General features: G+C 38.3%; 2 protein-coding genes and 1 long non-coding RNA gene across 4 annotated transcripts; 2 read left to right on the forward strand and 1 right to left on the reverse strand.

Annotated features, from left to right (window-relative positions):
• Window positions 1-1,381: 1,381 nt before the first annotated feature.
• LOC111323340 (uncharacterized) lies at window positions 1,382-12,433 on the forward strand. 2 transcript variants are annotated; one of them, XM_022926670.2, is made up of 10 exons: window positions 1,404-1,638; window positions 3,172-3,313; window positions 3,864-3,913; window positions 4,180-4,272; window positions 5,101-5,251; window positions 5,511-5,999; window positions 7,866-8,144; window positions 9,703-9,814; window positions 10,336-10,541; window positions 10,834-12,433. In XM_022926670.2, the coding sequence occupies exons 2-10, from the start codon at window positions 3,214-3,216 to the stop codon at window positions 11,367-11,369; spliced, it is 2,016 nt and encodes a 671-aa protein (XP_022782405.2). In that variant the 5' UTR covers window positions 1,404-1,638; window positions 3,172-3,213; the 3' UTR covers window positions 11,370-12,433. The 2 variants fall into 2 exon arrangements, with proteins under 2 accessions (XP_088585572.1, XP_022782405.2); XM_088729446.1 differs by lacking the exon at window positions 3,172-3,313 and having other exon boundaries at window positions 1,382-1,638.
• A 74-nt stretch (window positions 12,434-12,507) lies between these two features.
• LOC148725754 (uncharacterized) lies at window positions 12,508-14,252 on the forward strand. Its single transcript, XR_015990339.1, has 2 exons — window positions 12,508-13,029; window positions 13,201-14,252. It is a non-coding gene; the product is annotated as an uncharacterized LOC148725754 (long non-coding RNA).
• LOC148725755 (mitochondrial pyruvate carrier 1-like) lies at window positions 13,670-19,470 on the reverse strand. The gene is made up of 5 exons (XM_088729463.1): window positions 19,325-19,470; window positions 19,113-19,246; window positions 16,924-17,004; window positions 15,570-15,702; window positions 13,670-14,332 (listed from the first exon to the last, which is right to left on the reverse strand). The coding sequence occupies exons 2-5, from the start codon at window positions 19,141-19,143 to the stop codon at window positions 14,278-14,280; spliced, it is 300 nt and encodes a 99-aa protein (XP_088585589.1). The 5' UTR covers window positions 19,144-19,246; window positions 19,325-19,470; the 3' UTR covers window positions 13,670-14,277.
• Window positions 19,471-19,548: the final 78 nt, after the last annotated feature.

Consider the following 19,548-nt stretch of genomic DNA (forward strand, 5'->3'; position numbering starts at 1 on the left):
TAAAATCTGATCCGCGTCCGGGAGAGACTGGGTCCTGAGAAGAACTTTTGCCGTAACGGTAGTGACTGATGTTCGACAACCTGAGTGGAAGTCATCATCAGAGTCAAGTCGACTGTTCTAAGTCGTGAGTTATGAGCCCAGTTTCTGTTATCTGATCAGTTAGTTCAGTCGTAATGCTGTTGGCTAGAAGACTCCGGCGAGTGGTGTAAGTCAGTCGCGTTATTTAGGTTGTTCTTTTAGGTTTATTTGTTGTGTAAATGTTATAAGTAAGTCGTCTGTATGGTGCCGATCGTTGACATTTGTTGAGGAAAAGCTTTTCTAAGTTAGAAAACCAGCTTTTCAGAGTCAGTCGTTCAAAATAGTTGGTGTTGTAGGTAAGACATTGCACAGGGTCCAAGTCAATGGTTGTGTCGACTGTAAGATAATCAGAGCGGTCTGGACGAAAAGGTACAAATCCCAGTCCAAGCCAGAATTTATTAACGTCCCAGGATTCGTTTTCAATTCCTTTCCTTTCTCGGCTGCATAAACGACTAGCCAAATTTCATTTAGAGCGTGAAGCTGTTAGCCACTGTAAAAATAAACTGGTCATAGGCAGCTCCCATTTTATCCCTTATACGCCCTCACAATATATTTCCTTGATGAAGGACTACGATCACTGTGTGCGCACACAACTCGGAAAAGTAAGACATAATGTTTACCATTGCTTATACCACTTAGTAAAGAGGAACGACGCCTCTAGAGAGGCAATCATAGGATTATCATCAGTTCAGTTTTCCTGAACATTTAGTACCACTATTCATCTATTACAGCCGAAAGAGGTTAGACCAGTAGTGATCATTTAATGAGAATTTATAGATAATCAATAAAGAGTTGGCTTGTTTATAGCTGTGTCAATGCCAGATAGGGTAGGATGGCAACTTGAAGCGGGAGAGGAAGAGCGGGGTTATCAAGTTATTTCTCCCGTAGACGGTCATGTTCAGTTTGGGACTTTCCGGTTGATAGGTAGAGCATGAGCAGAATGTAAAGACGTTACAAAAAGAACTTCCGCGCATCTTAAGCTGTCACCTCTTCGAGGCCATGAATAAATATCATGGTTCTGACAATTTGTCGCCAGACAGTGGCTTGATCCCGGAAGTACAGGTCAACAGTGCAGTTTAATATCTTATTAAGCGGTCATCTACAAATTTATAATTTTCGAAAGAAAGAAAAGGTAACAATGAGAATCTCTTGACCAATAATTGTGTTGAAGATGACTTCGTTTGGCCTCCTTTACAGCATCATGCTCTCCTGATGAACGCATTGCGTAAAGAACGCAGTGCGTAACGGATCAAACATCGGCTGGCTGCGAATCAGTATGACCCAGAAGTCATTTCGGTCATATTGATTGAGCTTCCGCATCTCAACTGCAACCCTGTATTATGCAGAACGGATTTGCCCAAGGGGTTTTTTTTCAGCTGATGTAATAGAAGTAATATTTATATCAGGCACGATTTTCACCAGTGATATCGGAAGGGGTCTTCTGGATATCTATGAGCTTTTTACTTTCGGTTTGTTTTGGACCAACAGAACAACAACTCAACAGATACAGCTGGAATTCGTTTGATCACGTTGATGTGAAACTGGCGAGGGCTTATCCTGGTAAGTTGTTTCTCCAGTAATTTTCACGCTTTCACTTTTCTTTATGCTGTTTTGTCGAGGAGACTCTAACCACAATATTTGGTTAAATAAAAGTGTGTACAGACTGATTTGAGTTAAATAATTGTAAATAAACAAGCTGTGGAATGAACTGGAAATTCAGATAGAGTATGGAGAATTTTTGGTGTGTTTTATTGTCGTCAAATCAACGTTTATAGGTCACTAACCCTATCATTTATTTAAACTGAGAGTTCTGTTGAAATAGCGGTGTCGAGAAAATAAGAATTGGCGGCGGGAACCACCTAGTTTGAAACTTTCAAATGATAAGCTGAACGATTCCCGCATTTTGCTGGGTTCCTACTTAATTTGCTCTACTGGAGAACAGATACATAGATGAAGTCACCATTAGCAACATTTTGCTTTTTTGTCATATAAAAATATAGAGATTCCATGTTGTCGTGAGTTTGTACAGTTAGTAATAAATCACAGATGTCAAAATTTGATAAGAACATCGATGAGACACCCAGCTGTGACTCAGTTGTGCTACTTTGTGTTCTTTTGTTGTTATCTGTGATCTATTACTGAATTTATTTGTAAAATTAATCACAGAAGTGACATTAACAATTTTAAAAACTAAAGTCAAACTACAAATCACAGTGAGCTGAGTGGTTCACTGGAAAGTTGTGGTTGATTTGCTGTTTATAATAACACTGAAATTTTTATACCAACTTAATGCAGTCTTTGGAAAATCATGCATGTTTGACATGATCGCAGAAGAAGTAAAATTCCGCGATTAATCAACTGCTATTGAAGAAAAGTCACCAGGTTTTTTTTTTTCAAAAAATATGACAGCTAACCCAAAATTACAACCTTATAATGGTTGGTATCAAATGGTATACTTTCCTCCTAAATGGGTACTGACAAATTGTCAAGCTTAGGGGTAACCTTGCTTCTTTGTTATGGAGGACAAATATGTTCCATGTTGCTGTGGGTCTGGATGGGTAATAAATCACAGAAGATGCTAAAATGTGACAAGAACATCTGTTTTCAGTTACAATTTTTTTTTGCATCAGCACAAAAAAAATTTTATGCCAGCTTCATACAGCTAAGTTTGCAGAAGATGGTTGAGAGAAGAAGAAAAAAATACTCCATCAATCAACTGCCACTAAAGTAAAGACACCATTTGTTTACTTTTGTCAAATGTGACAGCTAGAACCCAAAATTACAAATCATCATTTGTATCACATAGATTATAGAATGCTAAAAAAGCTGTGTTGATGAGTGTTGTGTTACATCATTTTTATGATCTATCACCCTATTGACAATGGCTCTTGAACTAACAAGCAACATGAATTTCTAAAATTATTGTAAGATTGCTTATTGCACAGACCAGGGTACTTATTTTATGACTTTTTCTCTGGTATAGGTCAGTATTGTCATAAACTGAATGACACACCCCTGACATATTTAAAATTTGAGATGTGTAACTTTCAAAGTTAATGGAATCAGTGCTGTCTGATTTTTTTCATTTTGCAGAATTCGTTGGCATGCAAACATAAGTCAACTGTTTTAAAAAACATGACTGCAGAGCTGGCTACTTGTTGTAATGTTGTGTTTGAAGAAGATGATCATCAGGAATACCTTTTGTATTCAGGACAAAGTATAACTCTACCTCCATGTAAGGCCAAATTAATTAATGTGCTCAAAGAATCTTATTTTTGCTTATAGCTTTTTTTTAGCATCCTCCACTTAATTTTTTTCCCTGAGTTTTTTTCCATTTACACTTCTTTAAGTTACAAATTATATTTCACAAACATTCAAGTTAGAATTATGTTAGAAGCATGCTATTAGTTACACAGTCAGCATAAATAGTTCCTCAATTTGAGTATTGGCCTTGGTTAAGAACTATAACCTGTCTTTCTACTCTTTTGGATGGGTGGGAGGGGGCATTTCATTTATAAAGAATAAACATGCTTGTCAGAAATATTGATTTGAACCTCTGAGGGAGATCAATTTGGGTGTGACTTTAGGCCACAAGAGTGGTAAATTTAATCACATAGCTAAAAATCAAGCAATGACTACAGAAATTAAAGTCTAACAAAAATATTGAGGTTTCTGGAAAGACTTGTAAACTGGCTTTTTAGTCTTAACTTCCACCTGTAAACGGCACCCAGCTAATTGAGGATTGATATTTTTAATAATTCTGGTAATGGATTTTTACCTTTCAGTAATTCATCCAAATGCATGGAAACTCCAGGGAACACCTATACAATTTTGTGTAAGTAGCAAACTCAAAAAGTTTTAGGTGCACCCCAAACAATTTGTGAGACATTGGTCTAATGATGTGCTAGCTTTATAATGATTGTGTGCATTAATTGCAATGCACCATTCCTCTGTAATCAGTAATTACATATCTTTCAATTCATGAATGGCATTGATGGATTATTTATCTGGAATCCATATTTGACCTGATGTTCATAATTGTTGTTCGTAGTTTACTGTTTACAACCTTTGTTAAGAAATGAGTCATGCTATTTACCCTAGGCCACTTCACTGTCATCACCTGCTCTTCAAGGATTTGAAGAAAGGTTTCAAACCATAACTGTGATGGAACTGTATTCTGGGAAGAGTGTGGATGTAAGTAATAAACCTTTAAGATGATTTTGCTGTAGAGAGTTATTTTGTTGTTTGCCCCTCCCTCCCTCCCTCCCTCCTTCCTTCCTCCCCCCACCCCCCTGCACGGTTTATATCACAATCCAACAAATGCTTATGGACATCCTTAAACCCCTTTACTTCTGGGATCTCATCAATAATTCTCCTTACTGTCTGACATACAATTCTTAGGATGTTAGTTTGGAGAATTTGGTATTCACTCAAATGATCCCCTTAATTGATAGTTTCTTTTATTCTCATCACTTGTTTGCTTGATGTTGTATTGACATTGTGAGGAGAGAAACTCTGTCTTGGTCACTCATATGGGAGTTAACGGGTTGAACTTTAACAAGGTTCTCACAAAGCATGTACTACTCTGATGACCTAATGGTCCTATCATCATTTTAATTTCTTTACATATGCAAAATGTGACAATCTTAATCTACTCACTGTTAGCTATCTTCAAAGTCAGCTACTTGCAAATGACCAAGAATTTCATGATTAAATCTTCTTTTGGGTAAGAAAAATTTGACATTAAGGCTGGTGGGCTAGGTGCAGCTAAAGAAATTATAATTATTAGTTTAAAATTCCAACTGGCTAGAGTCGAGCTAGGCTTAGGAATCCATCTAATAAGACTGCTGACACTCCAACCACTCAGGAATGATGCCTCCATAGTGCAAGTTTTCAATTAACTATAAAAATAAGCGTTTAACCTATGCGAAGGGCCTGTATTTGGTCTTTTTTTTTAAGGTGCATATTTAATGAGCTCAAATATTTTTTTTATTAATGTACCTATCTTTGAAAACCGTTTAGGAGCTGCGTTTAGAGGACTATAAGTTGGTGAGGAAACGAAAAACTAAAAGGGTAACTAAGCCGTTCAAAAGCTCAGCTAGTCAGTATTCAAGAGGCGTTACATCACATTGTTGGTCCAATTCAAGGGTTGAAACGAACGATCCAAGCCCGAGTAAGAGAGAGAGTTATTCATTTTATACTTTAACTTTCACTAACATGGGGAACATGTTCAGTTTATTTACACAATTTATTGTAAAGTAATCAAGATAGAATAATATGAATTTCCTGTTTTGCATGCACCTTAAAACGACTTGCTGTATGTAAATGACAGCAAAGCTCAAAGGAATTATAAAAAGTTTAGATTCTCAACAATCCTTCACGGACAATTTTTTTTGAGTTCTGTCCTAAGGATATTTTGCATTTGTTACCAGTGATCACAGATTCTAGCACAAACGATGCTCAAGAGCAACCGTCACAGAGCTCTTATTATTCCACCGCACAACCAGTGGCTGTTCCCAGTGACGTGTCCCACCAATCAGCAGAAGAATCAGAGCAAGTGCCAATCGTGACTGTTTCAATTGGAAAATACCTCATGCCCTCTCTGCTTGGGAGCATTATCAAGTGCATGCAAATCCAAAACTGTCTCCACAAGCTAGTGTTACTCGAACTGGGACGGAAAACTGCCAGATCTGAAGGCCACAGTGACACAGGTTCATATAGACCGGAGACTAGCCACACAGAAAGCTTAGAGGAGAATCATGAGGGCGACTCGAGGGATCTATTGTGTGAGCTAAAGGATCCGCTGGTGGGGCTGATGGGCAGTGCAGAAATTCAAAGAAGTTTTTTTCAAAGATTGATCACGTTGAACTCAATGAGTACTGATGTATCAGCTGGTCCATCAAATAATACTTCATCTCCAGGTGGTTTCATTTTACTAATACTGATATCTGTGTTTGCTCATAGAGTTTTGTAATGTACACTATTGTTATCAGCTGTTTTCTACTTAAGGTCGACTTTGAAGGATTACTTCCTATTTGCATTGATATTGAAATGACGAAAACAAAAATAATAATTATGAGTGAAAATAGGTATGCAATTGAGAATGTGAATAGTGTTGTCTACAACAATAGCATTGATTGTTTGATAGTGATTTCCTCGTTGCCATGTTTTTATCGCTACAAGAAAAGCAAAAAAGCTCTGATTGGTATGGATAAAAAAGCTCCCTTGAAAACGATTAGAAATTCGAAAAAATGTAAGCTGTTCCTGAATGTTTGCATGTTTGTACTGTTTTTATTAACTCTCTTCTTGCAACATGACAAGCGTTAATTACCGATAATAGTACTTGATTAACCTATAAATATATCTTATTAACCAAGCGCGAGGGCCGTACTGGGAGAATATCGGCCCGAGGTCTTGACAGTACGGACCGAGGGCCGATATTCTTCCAGTACGGTCCCGAGCAAGCTTGGTTAATAAGAGATTTATTATACGACTGAAGTTCAAAGGGACACAAGTGTGGTATCATTCGGGACCATTCGGGACAGTGCCCGGTCCAATACTGGAGAATATTGGACCGGCAATAGAGCATTTAGATTGGTTGATTTTAGTTATTGGCCCTCTGACTGCCCGAGTCGTGTAATAATAAATGTTATTATTACTGCTCAAGCGGGTGGTGTGTTGGTGCTCCTGATTAGGGACGGGTGTAATCCGCTTAGACACGCTTCCTGCATGCTGCGGAGTGTGACTCTCGAAAGTGAGAAAGTTTTGAATAGTCGGCAGCACATTGAAACATTTAATTTTGTTACGTGCACGAATGACCAAGAGATGTCCGCTAACAAAGCATACATAAGAATAGACTCCCGAGTACGATATAAGGCACGCAACAAAAATGTAACAACAAGCAGTTACCCATTGCAACTATTATTTAATTAGTTTTACACTGTCTAATTTACTTAGGTTAAAGATTAAGTTAAGCAGTTCCTAAAGCAGGCTTACAATCCTTCATGCCGTATAAGTATTCATCGTCTTGATCAACTTCGAATATTCCAACTTCCACCGACTGAAGACCTCTACGCTTGGCTTTCTTGATTCACTGCATTCTTTCCGTGTACACAAACTCTCCCGGAGGACTTCATAGTGAACTCTAAGTTCTTTATCTTCTTCCTTTCTGGGCTATCGTCTTTTTCTTCTCTTTCTTCTTTCCGGATATCGCAAGGTCAAAAAGTCATAGCCTCGTCACATCATAGCTTCCACAAGTTCAGTCAGCCGGCCACGAGGGTAAGCCCTCGGGAAAATCTTTCTTGTACTTCTCACAAGCCAGCTTTTATACATTTACTTAAGGTATCTAGAATGTTCTATTACTATTTAAAGCGTATTACAAGTTGTCCTTTTTTTTGGAAACTGCTGAGTCGCATGAAAGAAGTTCCTAGAATATTACAGACTTAAGATAATTCTAGAAAAATGTGGGATTGCGTGACAGATTTAGTGCAAATAATTCGATGCGATGTGCTGAGAAAACTCTGTTTAAATAAACCTAGTGTCCAGGAAGAGTTATCATTTTGAGTGGAAATAATTACTCGGTGTCGCATATTCCCCAAAATCACAACCGCGTATTCCCTCTCGTGAAGAGATTCGCCTGTGATCGGACGGTTATTATGTGCCAGAAATGGCAACCTTGGAGACTGAACGCCCTAAAATGTTTCTTTTTGTTAACTATACCACGAAACACCTTCGAGATTCGTAGTCATTTATTAGATGTTTTAATTTGCTGTTTTCTTCCTGCTCAGAATCGTCTCAGGTTAAAATGCCGACCATTCGTGCCAATCTCGAAGAGATCGCACTTAAAACCAGAATGCTTTGTTACTATGCAAGAAACCCTTTCACCAGCTACCAAGTCAAAGCAATGACCAGCAAGGATGTGTTGCAATGTTTATGTCAGGTTGACGGTCCTTTAAGCTCCCAGGTAGTCAATGGCAGGGCGAGAGGTCAGCGGAAACTTCCTCATGGACATGGAAGCCTGAAAGCGGTGACAGGGAGACTTTTATACAGAGGAGACTGGTGCAGAGGTGAATATCTTGGACAGCAGAACTTACATTATCCAGCTGCCTTGAGTTAGCAGTTTCTACGTAGCTTGTATGGGCAATTGAAATTGTACTGTAAGATTCTGTAGTCATAAGATGCCTCGACGTTCCAACTGAAAAAGACTATGGAGGGGAATAATAGAAAAAACTGTTATTAGATCGTGTGCGGTGAGGCATTATATCGTACTGCATGGTTATGTAGCCGGAGGTACTATATCGTACCCGGCATGTTGTCTTATCGTAATGGCGATGCCATTATGTCGTACCACATGCTGCTATATCTTGCCCGATAATGCTACATCGTATCCGGTGTGTTGTTGTATCGTAGCAGAGATGCCGCCTCATCGTACCTGATAATGCTATATCGTAGTCGATAATGCTATATCGTACCCGGTGTATTGTTACGTCGTAGCAGTGATGCCGTTTCATCGTACCATATGCTGCTATGTCGTACCCGATAATGCTATATCGTAACCGGTGATGCTTTATCGTACGTCTAACTGGTCAGTGGCTTACGGTGAAATTGGCGCGAAACTGACATCACGTGTTCTAGAATGCGATAGTTCTCGATTTTTACTTCTCTTGAAACGCGGTATTGGACAAGTAGAGATTTTAGCTTAGGTGTGTGTTTCTTTCCTCTAATCTATTGATATGTCAGATCAAGATCTCATAGCAAGAACCACATCCATTTTAAGAAACGCATTAACAGAGCTAGAGGGATATTCGTGGAGACCAGTTCAAACGGAGACTGGTGTTGGCCTTCCATATCATTACCTTTTTCACAATTTAAAAAGAATAAGTCTTTCACAGAAAAAGTACGATAAGCCACTCCACGAGCCTAAAATAACAACCGCTGACCTTTTTATCCCAGTGGTCACGTGACGTCACTTCAAGTGTTAAGCCGCTGACCAGTTAGACGTACGATATAGCATTATCGGGTACGACATAGCAGCATATGGTACGATGAAACGGCATCGCTGCTACGACGTAACAATACACCGGGTACGATGAGACGGCATCTCTGCTACGATACAACAACACACCGGATACGATGTAGCATTATCGAGGACGATATAGCAACATGTGGTACTACATAATGGCATCGCCATTACGATAAGACAACATACCGGGTACGATATAGTACCTCCGGCTGCTTAACCATGCAGTACGATATAATGCCTCACCGCACACGATCTAATAACAATTTTGTCCAGTATTACCCTCCATAAAGGACCTTTGATTCCTTTATTCAGGGCCTCCCAGACTCCTTAAATTGGAGCTACCCTACCAAATGAAGTTGACTCAGACATTTTGGAGAAGGGTTTTTGTTTCGTGTTTCACGACTTGAGGATCATTCTGTGAGCGAAAACGAAATTGTTCACTCATTCCTGCTGTTGATGACATCACAGATTTTCAGAGGTCAAAGCGTTATTACTGTTAATTGAAACAAAGTTACAGTAAGAACAGGAGGAAGGTGTAAGGACTGTAAAGCAACTTTTTTTTTTATCATCGAAACTTACTGTCATTGATACTTGCGTTGCAGGTATGAGACACGGTAAAGGGGAAGGCTTTATTCTGGCAGTACCACCAGAAAGTGACAGCCCTGCAATTAATGAAGATGGCTTTTACACTGGTGGATGGAAGAATAACATGAGGTGTGGTGGGAAGAAGAGTTACATTATTAAGTTGTTAAAGCGGCAGAGCTCTAATGTAAACTGTCTTGAGCAAGCATAGGGCAGAATGGGTGGACATCATGAATTATTCATAACCAAATTTGAAGGTGACCTCGCTTCAGAGGAGCCGTAGTTAGAGAAGAATGAGCCAATATCGGCCCAGAGTTGGAAGAGCAAGAATATGGAGTCCAAGCCTACTAAAGGCGGACCTAGTGGTTGGGAGTCTGTATGTAACCTCTTATTTGTATTTCTAGTCAATAAATCATAACGAACCAACTTGGCATACTTCCAAATATTAATGAAAAGCGCGTGTAGACCCACTCCCCTCTCTGGAAATCCCGCCTTAGCCCCATGGTCTGTGCAGGGAGGTGTCTGCCAAGAGAGAAGTGACTGTTTGGTGAAAACTGTATGAACAGCTACGCAGGGCAACACAATGCAAATTTTTACCTTTAGCCTTAAAAAGAGAGAGATTTTTGCCTTATGTCTACTCCTCTGTTTGCTAGGCATGGTCATGGAAAGATGACGTTTATATCCGGTGCTATCTATGAAGGTCTGTGGCAGTACGATAAAATGTCAGGATATGGAACCTTGAAGTTACCGAATGGGACCATCCAGGAAGGGATCTGGAAGGATGGATCACTGGACGGCATAGCTCTCTTCACTTGGCCTCATGGTGTCACAGAGTATCGCGAATACAAACATGGCCAAGGTTGGTACTTAAATCGTTGAATAAGAAGAGTTTCATTAAAACTCTGAAGTGAGATACACTTTCACATGTGTGGCGACATGCGCTAAGTAAGCAATTTGTAGAACAGAAGTGTCGTGCACTTGAAAGTTGTCATAAGGAGCCCATGTTAGCGTCCACTGATTAATACGCCAAAAATAATCTTTAAGTTTTAAAAATTTTACGCTGGTCGATGACGGTTAAGAAAGTTAAAGGCTTAATCCATGGTTTTGTGTGTGTGTGTGTGCGTGTTTGTTGGTTTTTTTTTTTTCTCAAGTATTTGTAGGTCAGCTGTCCAGGGGTCAAATTGACAAAGAAACTGCATCAAAGTTTTCGCAGATGAGTTACATAAGATCACAGCTCTCATCTTTGGTGGAAAGTGTGACAAAGTTAAAAGACGCTAAATTGGACCTCAAAAGCCAACTGGACATACTGAGAACTGCTCAGGCAGTGTTGGAGAGAAACTACAAACTTGAACCCACTCTTTCTGAAGTACGCCAAAGTTTTGAAATTCAACGCGGGAAGGTTTCTGACGAAGTGAGGATAGAGTTCGAGCAGAAGTTTAAAGATGCAGAAGAGAGCCACATGAAAAACAATGAAAGAATAAGCCAGTTAGAGAGAGAGTTAGAACAATCTAGAGGATCGGAACTGTGCCAAATCTGTTTTGAACGACAACGTAACTGTGTCATTATGCCTTGCACACATTTGCTTTACTGTAGGATATGTGTGACTGAGCATAAGAGGAAAGGGGATTCCCGCTGCCCCACTTGCCGCGGGCCTATCTGCGGAGAATTGGAAGTAACAAGAATATGAAACTACGGTGCTAATGTTCCGAAAGGGTGCAAAGTTGGTGGCTATCGAGGACATCATGGTGTCCTAACATGCAGTCTGCGTTTCTCTGGTGAGCCTTAAAACTCATCGTCCTTGGAAGAAAATAGAAATGAAGGGAAAACGTAAAGTAGTCTTAATTGCGCGAAACGGGTCAAGAATGACATCGCTACTCATGCCTTACATGACTTTATTACCCCCTTAAGTTGTTTCTTGATGTCAGAACAGCCCTTTATCTTCATTGACAAAACCATTTTTTTTTCAGCTCAATTTCCAGCGAACAATAGAAACAAGACTTTTACTCGGTCCGACCATGTTGAGTATATTTCATGCAAGGTTAAAAAAAACCTTGGTCTTTTACGTGGGATTAAGTATTATTTACCTTATAATGCCCGGTTACTTTTTTTATAATAGCTCAGTGGTGCTACCTATTTTTTATTATGCTGATTTAGTCAGGGGTGACAAGGACAATGTCACACTAATGAAGGAATTGCAAATTCTGCAAAACAAAGCAGCTAAGTTGATATTAGATAGATCACTTCACTCCTCATCCACTGATGCATTAACAGTCTTGAGATGGCCAAATCTTGAAGAACGTAGGAAATGTCATCGATGTATGTATGCATACAAGTGTATTAATGGCGAAATTAATCATTCTTTGGACATTGTAAGAAAGAGTGATATGCACTCCTACAATACGCGCAATAACGATACTATAAAGCTCCCCAAAATACAATCATGACAATTGGGGAAAACATCGTTCGCGGTATCACTGTTTCAAAGACTTTAATGAGTTAGAGATAACTGTAAGAAACTCAGTAAGTTTGCCAATTTTTAAGAAGTGTCTCTTTTCTGCTTTTTATAATTAAGTATTTTTTTTTTTAATTAATCTTTGCAGTGTATATGTTATAATCATTTTTATATTTCGATTTTAGCTCAAATTTTTATGTTTTAATTGTATTTTTATATAATACACATCTGGTATTTAGGACCTCTGTGTAAACCACTATTGTGATGGAGCTTCCTAATAAAAGATTGTTATCTCTTAAGAGTGTTTAGTAATAGAATTGAACAACTTACAGTGTAAATGATGATTAATGTGTTTAATATTAATGAAATTTAACTCTCTGGATTATGACCCTGTCCAAACCGCGGGAATACTAAGTGTTGCTATTCTTTGTCTAAACTTAAGATCAGCTACAGAAAATGATACACATTCCAAGAAAGACTCACAATCTTTTAGAGAGAGTTGTTTTTCGTTTTCTTACGAGCGTGGGACAAGAAAATTGAGTCCCCTACGAAGAATCGAACTCTAGGCCTTTGGGTTGACAACTCTAAAGTAGCAAATTAAGAACGCTTTCAATATTGCTGATCATAGCAGTACACAGAGAGCGTGTCTTACTACTCTTAGGAGAAAATAGTTCGCTTTGATAGCGAACAGACAGATGAACAAAACTGCGGTGCACGCTGGTATATCAACCTATCATTGAATTGCCGTTATGATGACTACAACCTTTTAACAGCTGATGCCAGTAACTTCTCCGTCAACCTCGCCCGAAAGCACAGCTTTGGAAGTCTTGAAGGACAAAATTATTCATCAAGTTTCGGTCGCCAGTCATCAGAATGCAATGAAAGGGCAATGAAGGTGAGTAAGGCTGACAAGCTGATTCTCGGCGAAGTCTGATAGGTCCTGAGGGTACGGGGGAAGGGGATGTAAATCTTCCGTACCCAGCTTGTATTACATTATATGTAAATCCCATTTCCCCTTCGTTCCGATTCAATCCAAGTCTTTTTCCAAATTTTCCCTTTCTTCTAGTCACAGTTTTCATCGCGCATTGAAAATTTTAATGCGCGTGGTTTCGATTTGGATATCTTGATGGCGTCGCTTTTGAAAACATACCAACCATCTTCTTAACCGCTTTTCGGGATAGAGTCGTACTGACCCAAAGGAGTCTTAACAGTTGATAAGGACGAAGGTAAATATCGAAAAAACAAGGAGCTACGATTGCTGCAAGGTTTCCATCTGATTGGTTGTAAGGGTGATAGTGTGGTTATACTGTGGAGAAAAGCAAAGAAAGCCCATTCTCGGATTCGACTTTACGATGAGGCAAGGTGAAAAGAAAGTGTAATACTCCAGGAAATGTTATGAACTTTTGTTTTCTACCAAAATTCTTGATATTATAAAAATCTGATTGTAAGTTGTAAAAATTTCATATCATGCAATTCACAGTATCCAAGGGAATCTACCTTAAATTGGTCACATTCAACAGACAGTGAGATGAGTGTTCACATATCATATAACCTGATGTACTTTTTATCTGGTATTTTTCACTTTATAGCTGCCATGAAGCAGAGGGACCTATTCGCACTTTAAGTCACATTCTGAAAACCTAGGTCATTACATCAAAACAACAGCCCTAAAAAGCTTAACTAACTCCAACACCTTTGAGAGACATTCACACCAAAATCTAAAAAAAATCTTAGTTTTTCCACTAAAATGAAGAAATGAAAAGAGTTTAAATTTAAAAGAGCAGAAAAGTTTCATTGATAATCAAGTCTGAAGTAAATGAAGAGAGCCATATTCTTTTTCTCCACTGAGTAGATGGTCCCTACACATCATTTCACAATAAATCAATGTGCCTTCACCAATTACAATAAACTTATCTTAATTTGTTGCGACCCAGTTGCACCTCACGACCAATACTCTTGATGATAATATCATATCATGCCTAATAACTACAATGTATACCATGTACTTGACATGGAAGCAAATAATTAAAAGCTGAAAAACTTGGTATATTGTATTATTATTTACACCATGTTTTTAAAAGTAATTAAATATTGATACACTAGACTCCCTGAAAAAAATACTTTAAGAAATGAATGACTATGTTTAGCTTGAGGGGATGACTTCAACGCTGTGTTGCTTTTGTGGCCCACCTTCCAGCCTGCAAAAGAAAAACAATTAATGCCTTGGCGTTCTTATATTCTCCACACTGTTCTTTATACACTTCCGCCTGAGCTAACAAGGAGACATTTGTTTAGAACTCAAGAGCTTATTTAGTTGACCATTATTTTCTTTATTTTTGACCGAAACTTTCATTCATTTGTAAAGCTGTGAGGAGAAATTAGACCCTTGTCAGCCTCAGGAAAATAGCAAGAGGTGGCATGACTCATTCACTTCCAAGCGTACCTAGCATCTAAGATATGTCTATGCAGCCCTGTGCCAGCAATCCCATAGAAAACATAACTTTAAGAGAAAGTGGATGGAATGTAGACTTCGTTGTAAAATAAAGCATACAAGAAAATGCTTATTGACTGAGTATGGTCAAGCCAAACAGGAAAATACTTGGCTCTTGGTCATGACACTTGGTCTCCATATCATGACCTCAAGCTAGATATTTTCCCATCCTGCCCTTCCACTCAGTCAATAAGTACAAAATAATTCACATATTGAAGAAAATAATGTAAACTCAGTACACAGCATGGTGCAGTTGGATGGACAATTTTTGTGTTCTATTTATGCAGGAAATTTCAGCCTCATATCTGTAGCTGGAGTAGAATTGGTATAGGTAATCAAATGATTTCGAGTGCAATTTGGAATAAATAAACACGAGTAAATGTTTTCAAAGACTCACAAAATTGCATGAGGCCATAGGGCGAGTGCAATTTGTGGTCTTTGAAAAAATTTGCAAGTGCTTACTTATTCCAAATTGCACGAGAAAAACATGTGATTATCTATCAATAATATACATGAAAAAATATGAGGTAGCTTCTCATAACTATGCAGAAGAAGAGCGCGTGCATCACGTGCAAAAATAATTTATTCAAACCCTGCAAGTGACATTGACCTTCACACTGACCTTTACATTGACATTGACCAATCATTCTGACCAATCAGAATGTCTGGTTTGTTTCTTTCTTTGCACTGAATTAACTCTCTTCTGCACTGAATTAACTGGAAACTGCATTCATCTTAACCAATCAGAACTGAGAAATTTTTTCATGTATATTATTAGTAGAGAAAAAATCTCATCCTAATTACCGAAAAACAAAAACTGAGATCTCCATAGCTAAGCTAAACTTTACTTCTCAAATGAACACTTCAAGATTGGTAGGGCAAGATCTAAGTTAGTTACATTGATAGTGCTAATGGGAAGAAGCTATAAGAGAAACATGTTGTACCTATATTTGGTAAATCTTCCAAGCTGAATAAGCTGACAGACTTCATTTGAAAAGTGGCAAGCAAACAGGAGCATATTCCGTGGGTGAACCTTCCATGCAAACCTCATAAATAACATGGAGTAGATGCAGAGTGCTAGGAGAAACATAAGAACCAACTATCATCACTGCAATCTTTTTTAACTGTCAAAAAGTTGTAAAATCATTCACTCTGTGGCTGGCTTCTTTCAATGTAATAAAATACCACTTAGTAGTGAGGTACAGGGGACACAAACTTAGGAAATGCTCTATACCCTTTGTTTCCTCTCGGCCTCACAAACTACCAAGATCAATTATCATTAATTCTAAAGAAGCAGATTGAAGAGTTGTAAGTTCATTTCATGTTACGCCAGCCATCAACAATGACTACCTCCAAGTTAACCGTTTTCTAAATCACAATTTACTAAAAAAGATGATCACTTTTCCAAGGATACTTCAATTACAGAGATAGGACCAGCATCTTAAATCATAAAAAAAACCTTAATAGAAGGAACAGTTACCATACACCATAGTATTAGCTTTACAAACAAGAAATCAAACTAGAATAAACTTATTTTTAAACCCTTTCACTCTCAAGATCTCATTAGAGATTCTCCTTACTGTCTGCCTTACAATTCTTGAGATGTTAGTTCTGAGAATTTGGTATTGGATCAACTAATAATCCCCCTAATTGACATTTTTCTTTATTCTCATCCTGTGTTTGCTTGATATTGCACTGATATTGTAAGGAGAAATTCTTTCTTGATCTCTCATGGGAGTTCAAGAGTTAACAACTTTTTCAACTCTGTCTTACAAAAATCTAATGTAGAATGAAACACTCCCAGAAACCAGTACAACATCAACAAATCTACATCTACATCTACATTTATTGAGTTGATAAAATCTTATTAGATATCACATCAACTGTAAATAAAAGCTAAAATAAAATATATGTATATATATATGTACATATTCATAAATCAAATAAAAGTAAAAAATGTACAGATGACAAGATAAATAAATGATAATTCATACACCGAATGCAAATATGGCACCCAATTTGAGTTGCCATTGTTCTGGACTCACTAGCCTCTCACACATGTAATAATCCTTTTGTGTTTCCACGTAAAGACGAGGCTAGTGAGTCCAGAACAATGGCAATTCAAATTGGACGCCATATTTGCATTCGGTGTATAATTGGAATTTACTTTTACTTATTTCACATACTTTCCTAAGTTGAACTTAAAAGCAGATAATGACTTTCAATTTACTAAGTCAGTGGGCAGTGAGTTCCACTCTATTGATCTAGGACCTAGGATCTGTTATTGATCTGTCCTACCTGTTGTCATTTTTCCACTAATAAATTCTGGGTCTCGCTTCATGTCTGACATGGCAGCCAAAGGCAGGCCCCAGTTGGCAACTAAAATGAAATCAATATGTAAATTTGTTATTTCAAGAATAATTTTCTTAAGATGCTATTGAGATGTTTTGAAACATCTCTCTATACTTGGACGTTGACCAAACTCAAACTTTCCTTTATCATCTCCTAAAAGAATGTTTTAGAAACTGCAGATCTCAGCAGTATGCAGGACACTTGTCACATATCAACTCTGTACACAGCCTGTCTCTGTGAATCAGTTGGTTGAAGATTCCATGACATGACCACAGAGGTGGAATTACTCAAAGGTAATTCTGCCGTCTTTTGTGGCAGAGATATACTTATTTAAACTGATTCAAAGGTTGGGCTTCTACTATAAAGTTTGAGAACCAAGAAGCAACAGAGGCATTAATGGCTGGGGGAATTGGGGTGTCTTCAAAGAGGTGGTAGTCTTATCAGTTAAGGACCTATTCTGTTGTTTACTTGCTTTTGTTATGCATTAAATACATGCATCTTGTTTTCTCCAGTTGTAACTCATATCTACTTTAGATTGTTTTCTCCTGCACACATTTGATAAACAAATATTGCCTCTCCCTGTACTTCACTAAATGTAAGAAGACTGCAGAGGCCTGAATAACTTTTTTGATCTTTCAATTAATAGGCAAAAGTTAAGTTCTCTTCATGTAAATGAACCCAGACAAATAACCAAGCTGAAGGTGTACAGACTGTATATGGGTTGACGGAATATTTTGTGGAATTGACAGCATAGCTAACCACAGATGTAGATGAGTTGACTAAGGCATGTTTGTGCAAGATCACTGACAGAGGCAGGAGATGTTAATTAGGGGCAGGAGACGTTAATTAGGGGCAGGAGACGTTAATTTGGGGCAGGAGACATTAATTTCCCATGCACGAGATTACTGTGTGATGGATGTCCTCCCCTGGGGTGGGATGGGTGGTTAACAGGACCCCTGTTGATACCAGTGTTTACTACACTGAAGGGGCTATCCTGTATAAATATAGATGTCTAAAGATAGATGTCTATTCCAGCATCTGTGAACTATGTGGTTATTGAACTGAGAGCCCATGCACAGAAGGAAGAGGTTAAGGAAATGCTTCCATATAACCTCATACTATAGGGGAATCCTTGTTTACAATATTTGCCTCATTAGCATAAGCAATTCAGTTTCTGATGGAGCTAAAAATAAATCAGTTCTGAATATCGAAAGGTCAAAGTACGATTAACTCGGCCAATGAATACAAGCCTGATGCATTGAATACTTTCTGTGCAACACGGGTTTAAAAACTCTATTTTACATAGAATGTATGAGCTCATTAGTGCTTTTGCCACCCAGAAATTTTGCAGTTTTTGATGGACAATTTCTCCTTGAATATTACACCCAAAGAGCTAAAAATTTCACTATGTACTAAGATTTTCTGGCTCTTTAGCTGCCTGAAGTCAATTTGTATCTAACATGCTTCCTTCTTTATGCAAAGCCGTATGCAAATGAGCAAAAATGTAAACAATGACGTCAGCATGAATCCGCCTATTCTAACACAAGGTCCTAGTCCCAAAGGCAATCTATTGTTTTAGCCATTGTTTTCTTTATCCAAGAATTGTATGCATAATGGCACTGTGCGGAAATCTTGACGAGGCTGCAACATGCATAGGCAAAGATCTGTCAACAAATTATATCGAGTGGTATTCAGATGGTGTTCGGTCCTTTGAAGAGCCAATGGCAGAGAAGAGTCATTATTGCTCACTTGAAATACGATTCTTTCAGAAGTCAAAGTGCGATTCTAATATTGGAATCTAGACATTATTTACATTTGCGCTATTCATCCGGGAACCATACGCAGCCGGCGAGAACACTTTTTTTTATCCGCCTCTTCAAGCTAGGGACTAAAATGATACGTTGCGCATAAATAAATAAAGCGGTGATGTAATTTAATGTATACACCCAGAGACTGGGTGAAAAGAGAAAACGAACGTCGTATAAATTGATCCATCAAAAAAGCCGGCCTTCATTACTTGATTGCTCAAACAGGCGTATGACCTTTGAGAGACGGATACAAAACTCGATTTTACAAGCTTGATCAAATATTCGCACCCGAGTTTAACTTCAATGATGAAACAAAACGGTACTCACCTGGTCCCCAGAAATGCTGTAACATGTGCATGAAAACAAACAGATAAGATCAAATTTATTTAAAAAGCCACTTAAAAAGGTGGGTCACAATTTCGCACAATAGAAACGTCTGACGCAAGTCGGAACTTACCGTGCTGAAAAAGAACGAAGAAAACATTAATTTAGTACGACAAAGAAAACTAAGTGAAAACGCAAAGAACAAGCAATCTTACCTGAGTAAATAATCCCTAAATTCTTTACTTTTTAGATGGTCTAGTCCCTTCCTTGCTAATCTAGCCGCCATTTTTGACGTGATTCAAGCGTGAATGACGGACTCGTGAAAGAAGTTTCCTGATGAATGTTACAAATTCCCAGGGGTTCGGGAAGGGTTCGGGTTCGTTCTCAATCGAACACACGGGCCAGCGGTTGGCAAACATAGCTATAACATCTTCATGTG

Source organism: Stylophora pistillata, chromosome 8, assembly GCF_964205215.1.
Source record: "Stylophora pistillata chromosome 8, jaStyPist1.2, whole genome shotgun sequence".
Classification (NCBI taxonomy): Eukaryota; Metazoa; Cnidaria; class Anthozoa; order Scleractinia; family Pocilloporidae; genus Stylophora; species Stylophora pistillata.

Coding starts and splice junctions, on each gene's coding strand:
- LOC111323340 (XM_088729446.1), top strand. CDS start 1,530: ATGAGCTTTTTACTTTCGGTTTGTTTTGGACCAACAGAACAACAACTC. Junction 1,639..3,863: donor ACTGGCGAGGGCTTATCCTG/GTAAGTTGTTTC, acceptor TTTACCTTTCAG/TAATTCATCCAAATGCATGG. Junction 8,145..9,702: donor CAGAGGAGACTGGTGCAGAG/GTGAATATCTTG, acceptor CTTGCGTTGCAG/GTATGAGACACGGTAAAGGG.
- LOC148725755 (XM_088729463.1), bottom strand. CDS start 19,143: ATGCACATGTTACAGCATTTCTGGGGACCAG. Junction 15,703..16,923: donor TAGTGGAAAAATGACAACAG/GTAGGACAGATC, acceptor TGTTTCTCCTAG/CACTCTGCATCTACTCCATG. Junction 14,333..15,569: donor GGAAGATTTACCAAATATAG/GTACAACATGTT, acceptor TTTCTTTTGCAG/GCTGGAAGGTGGGCCACAAA.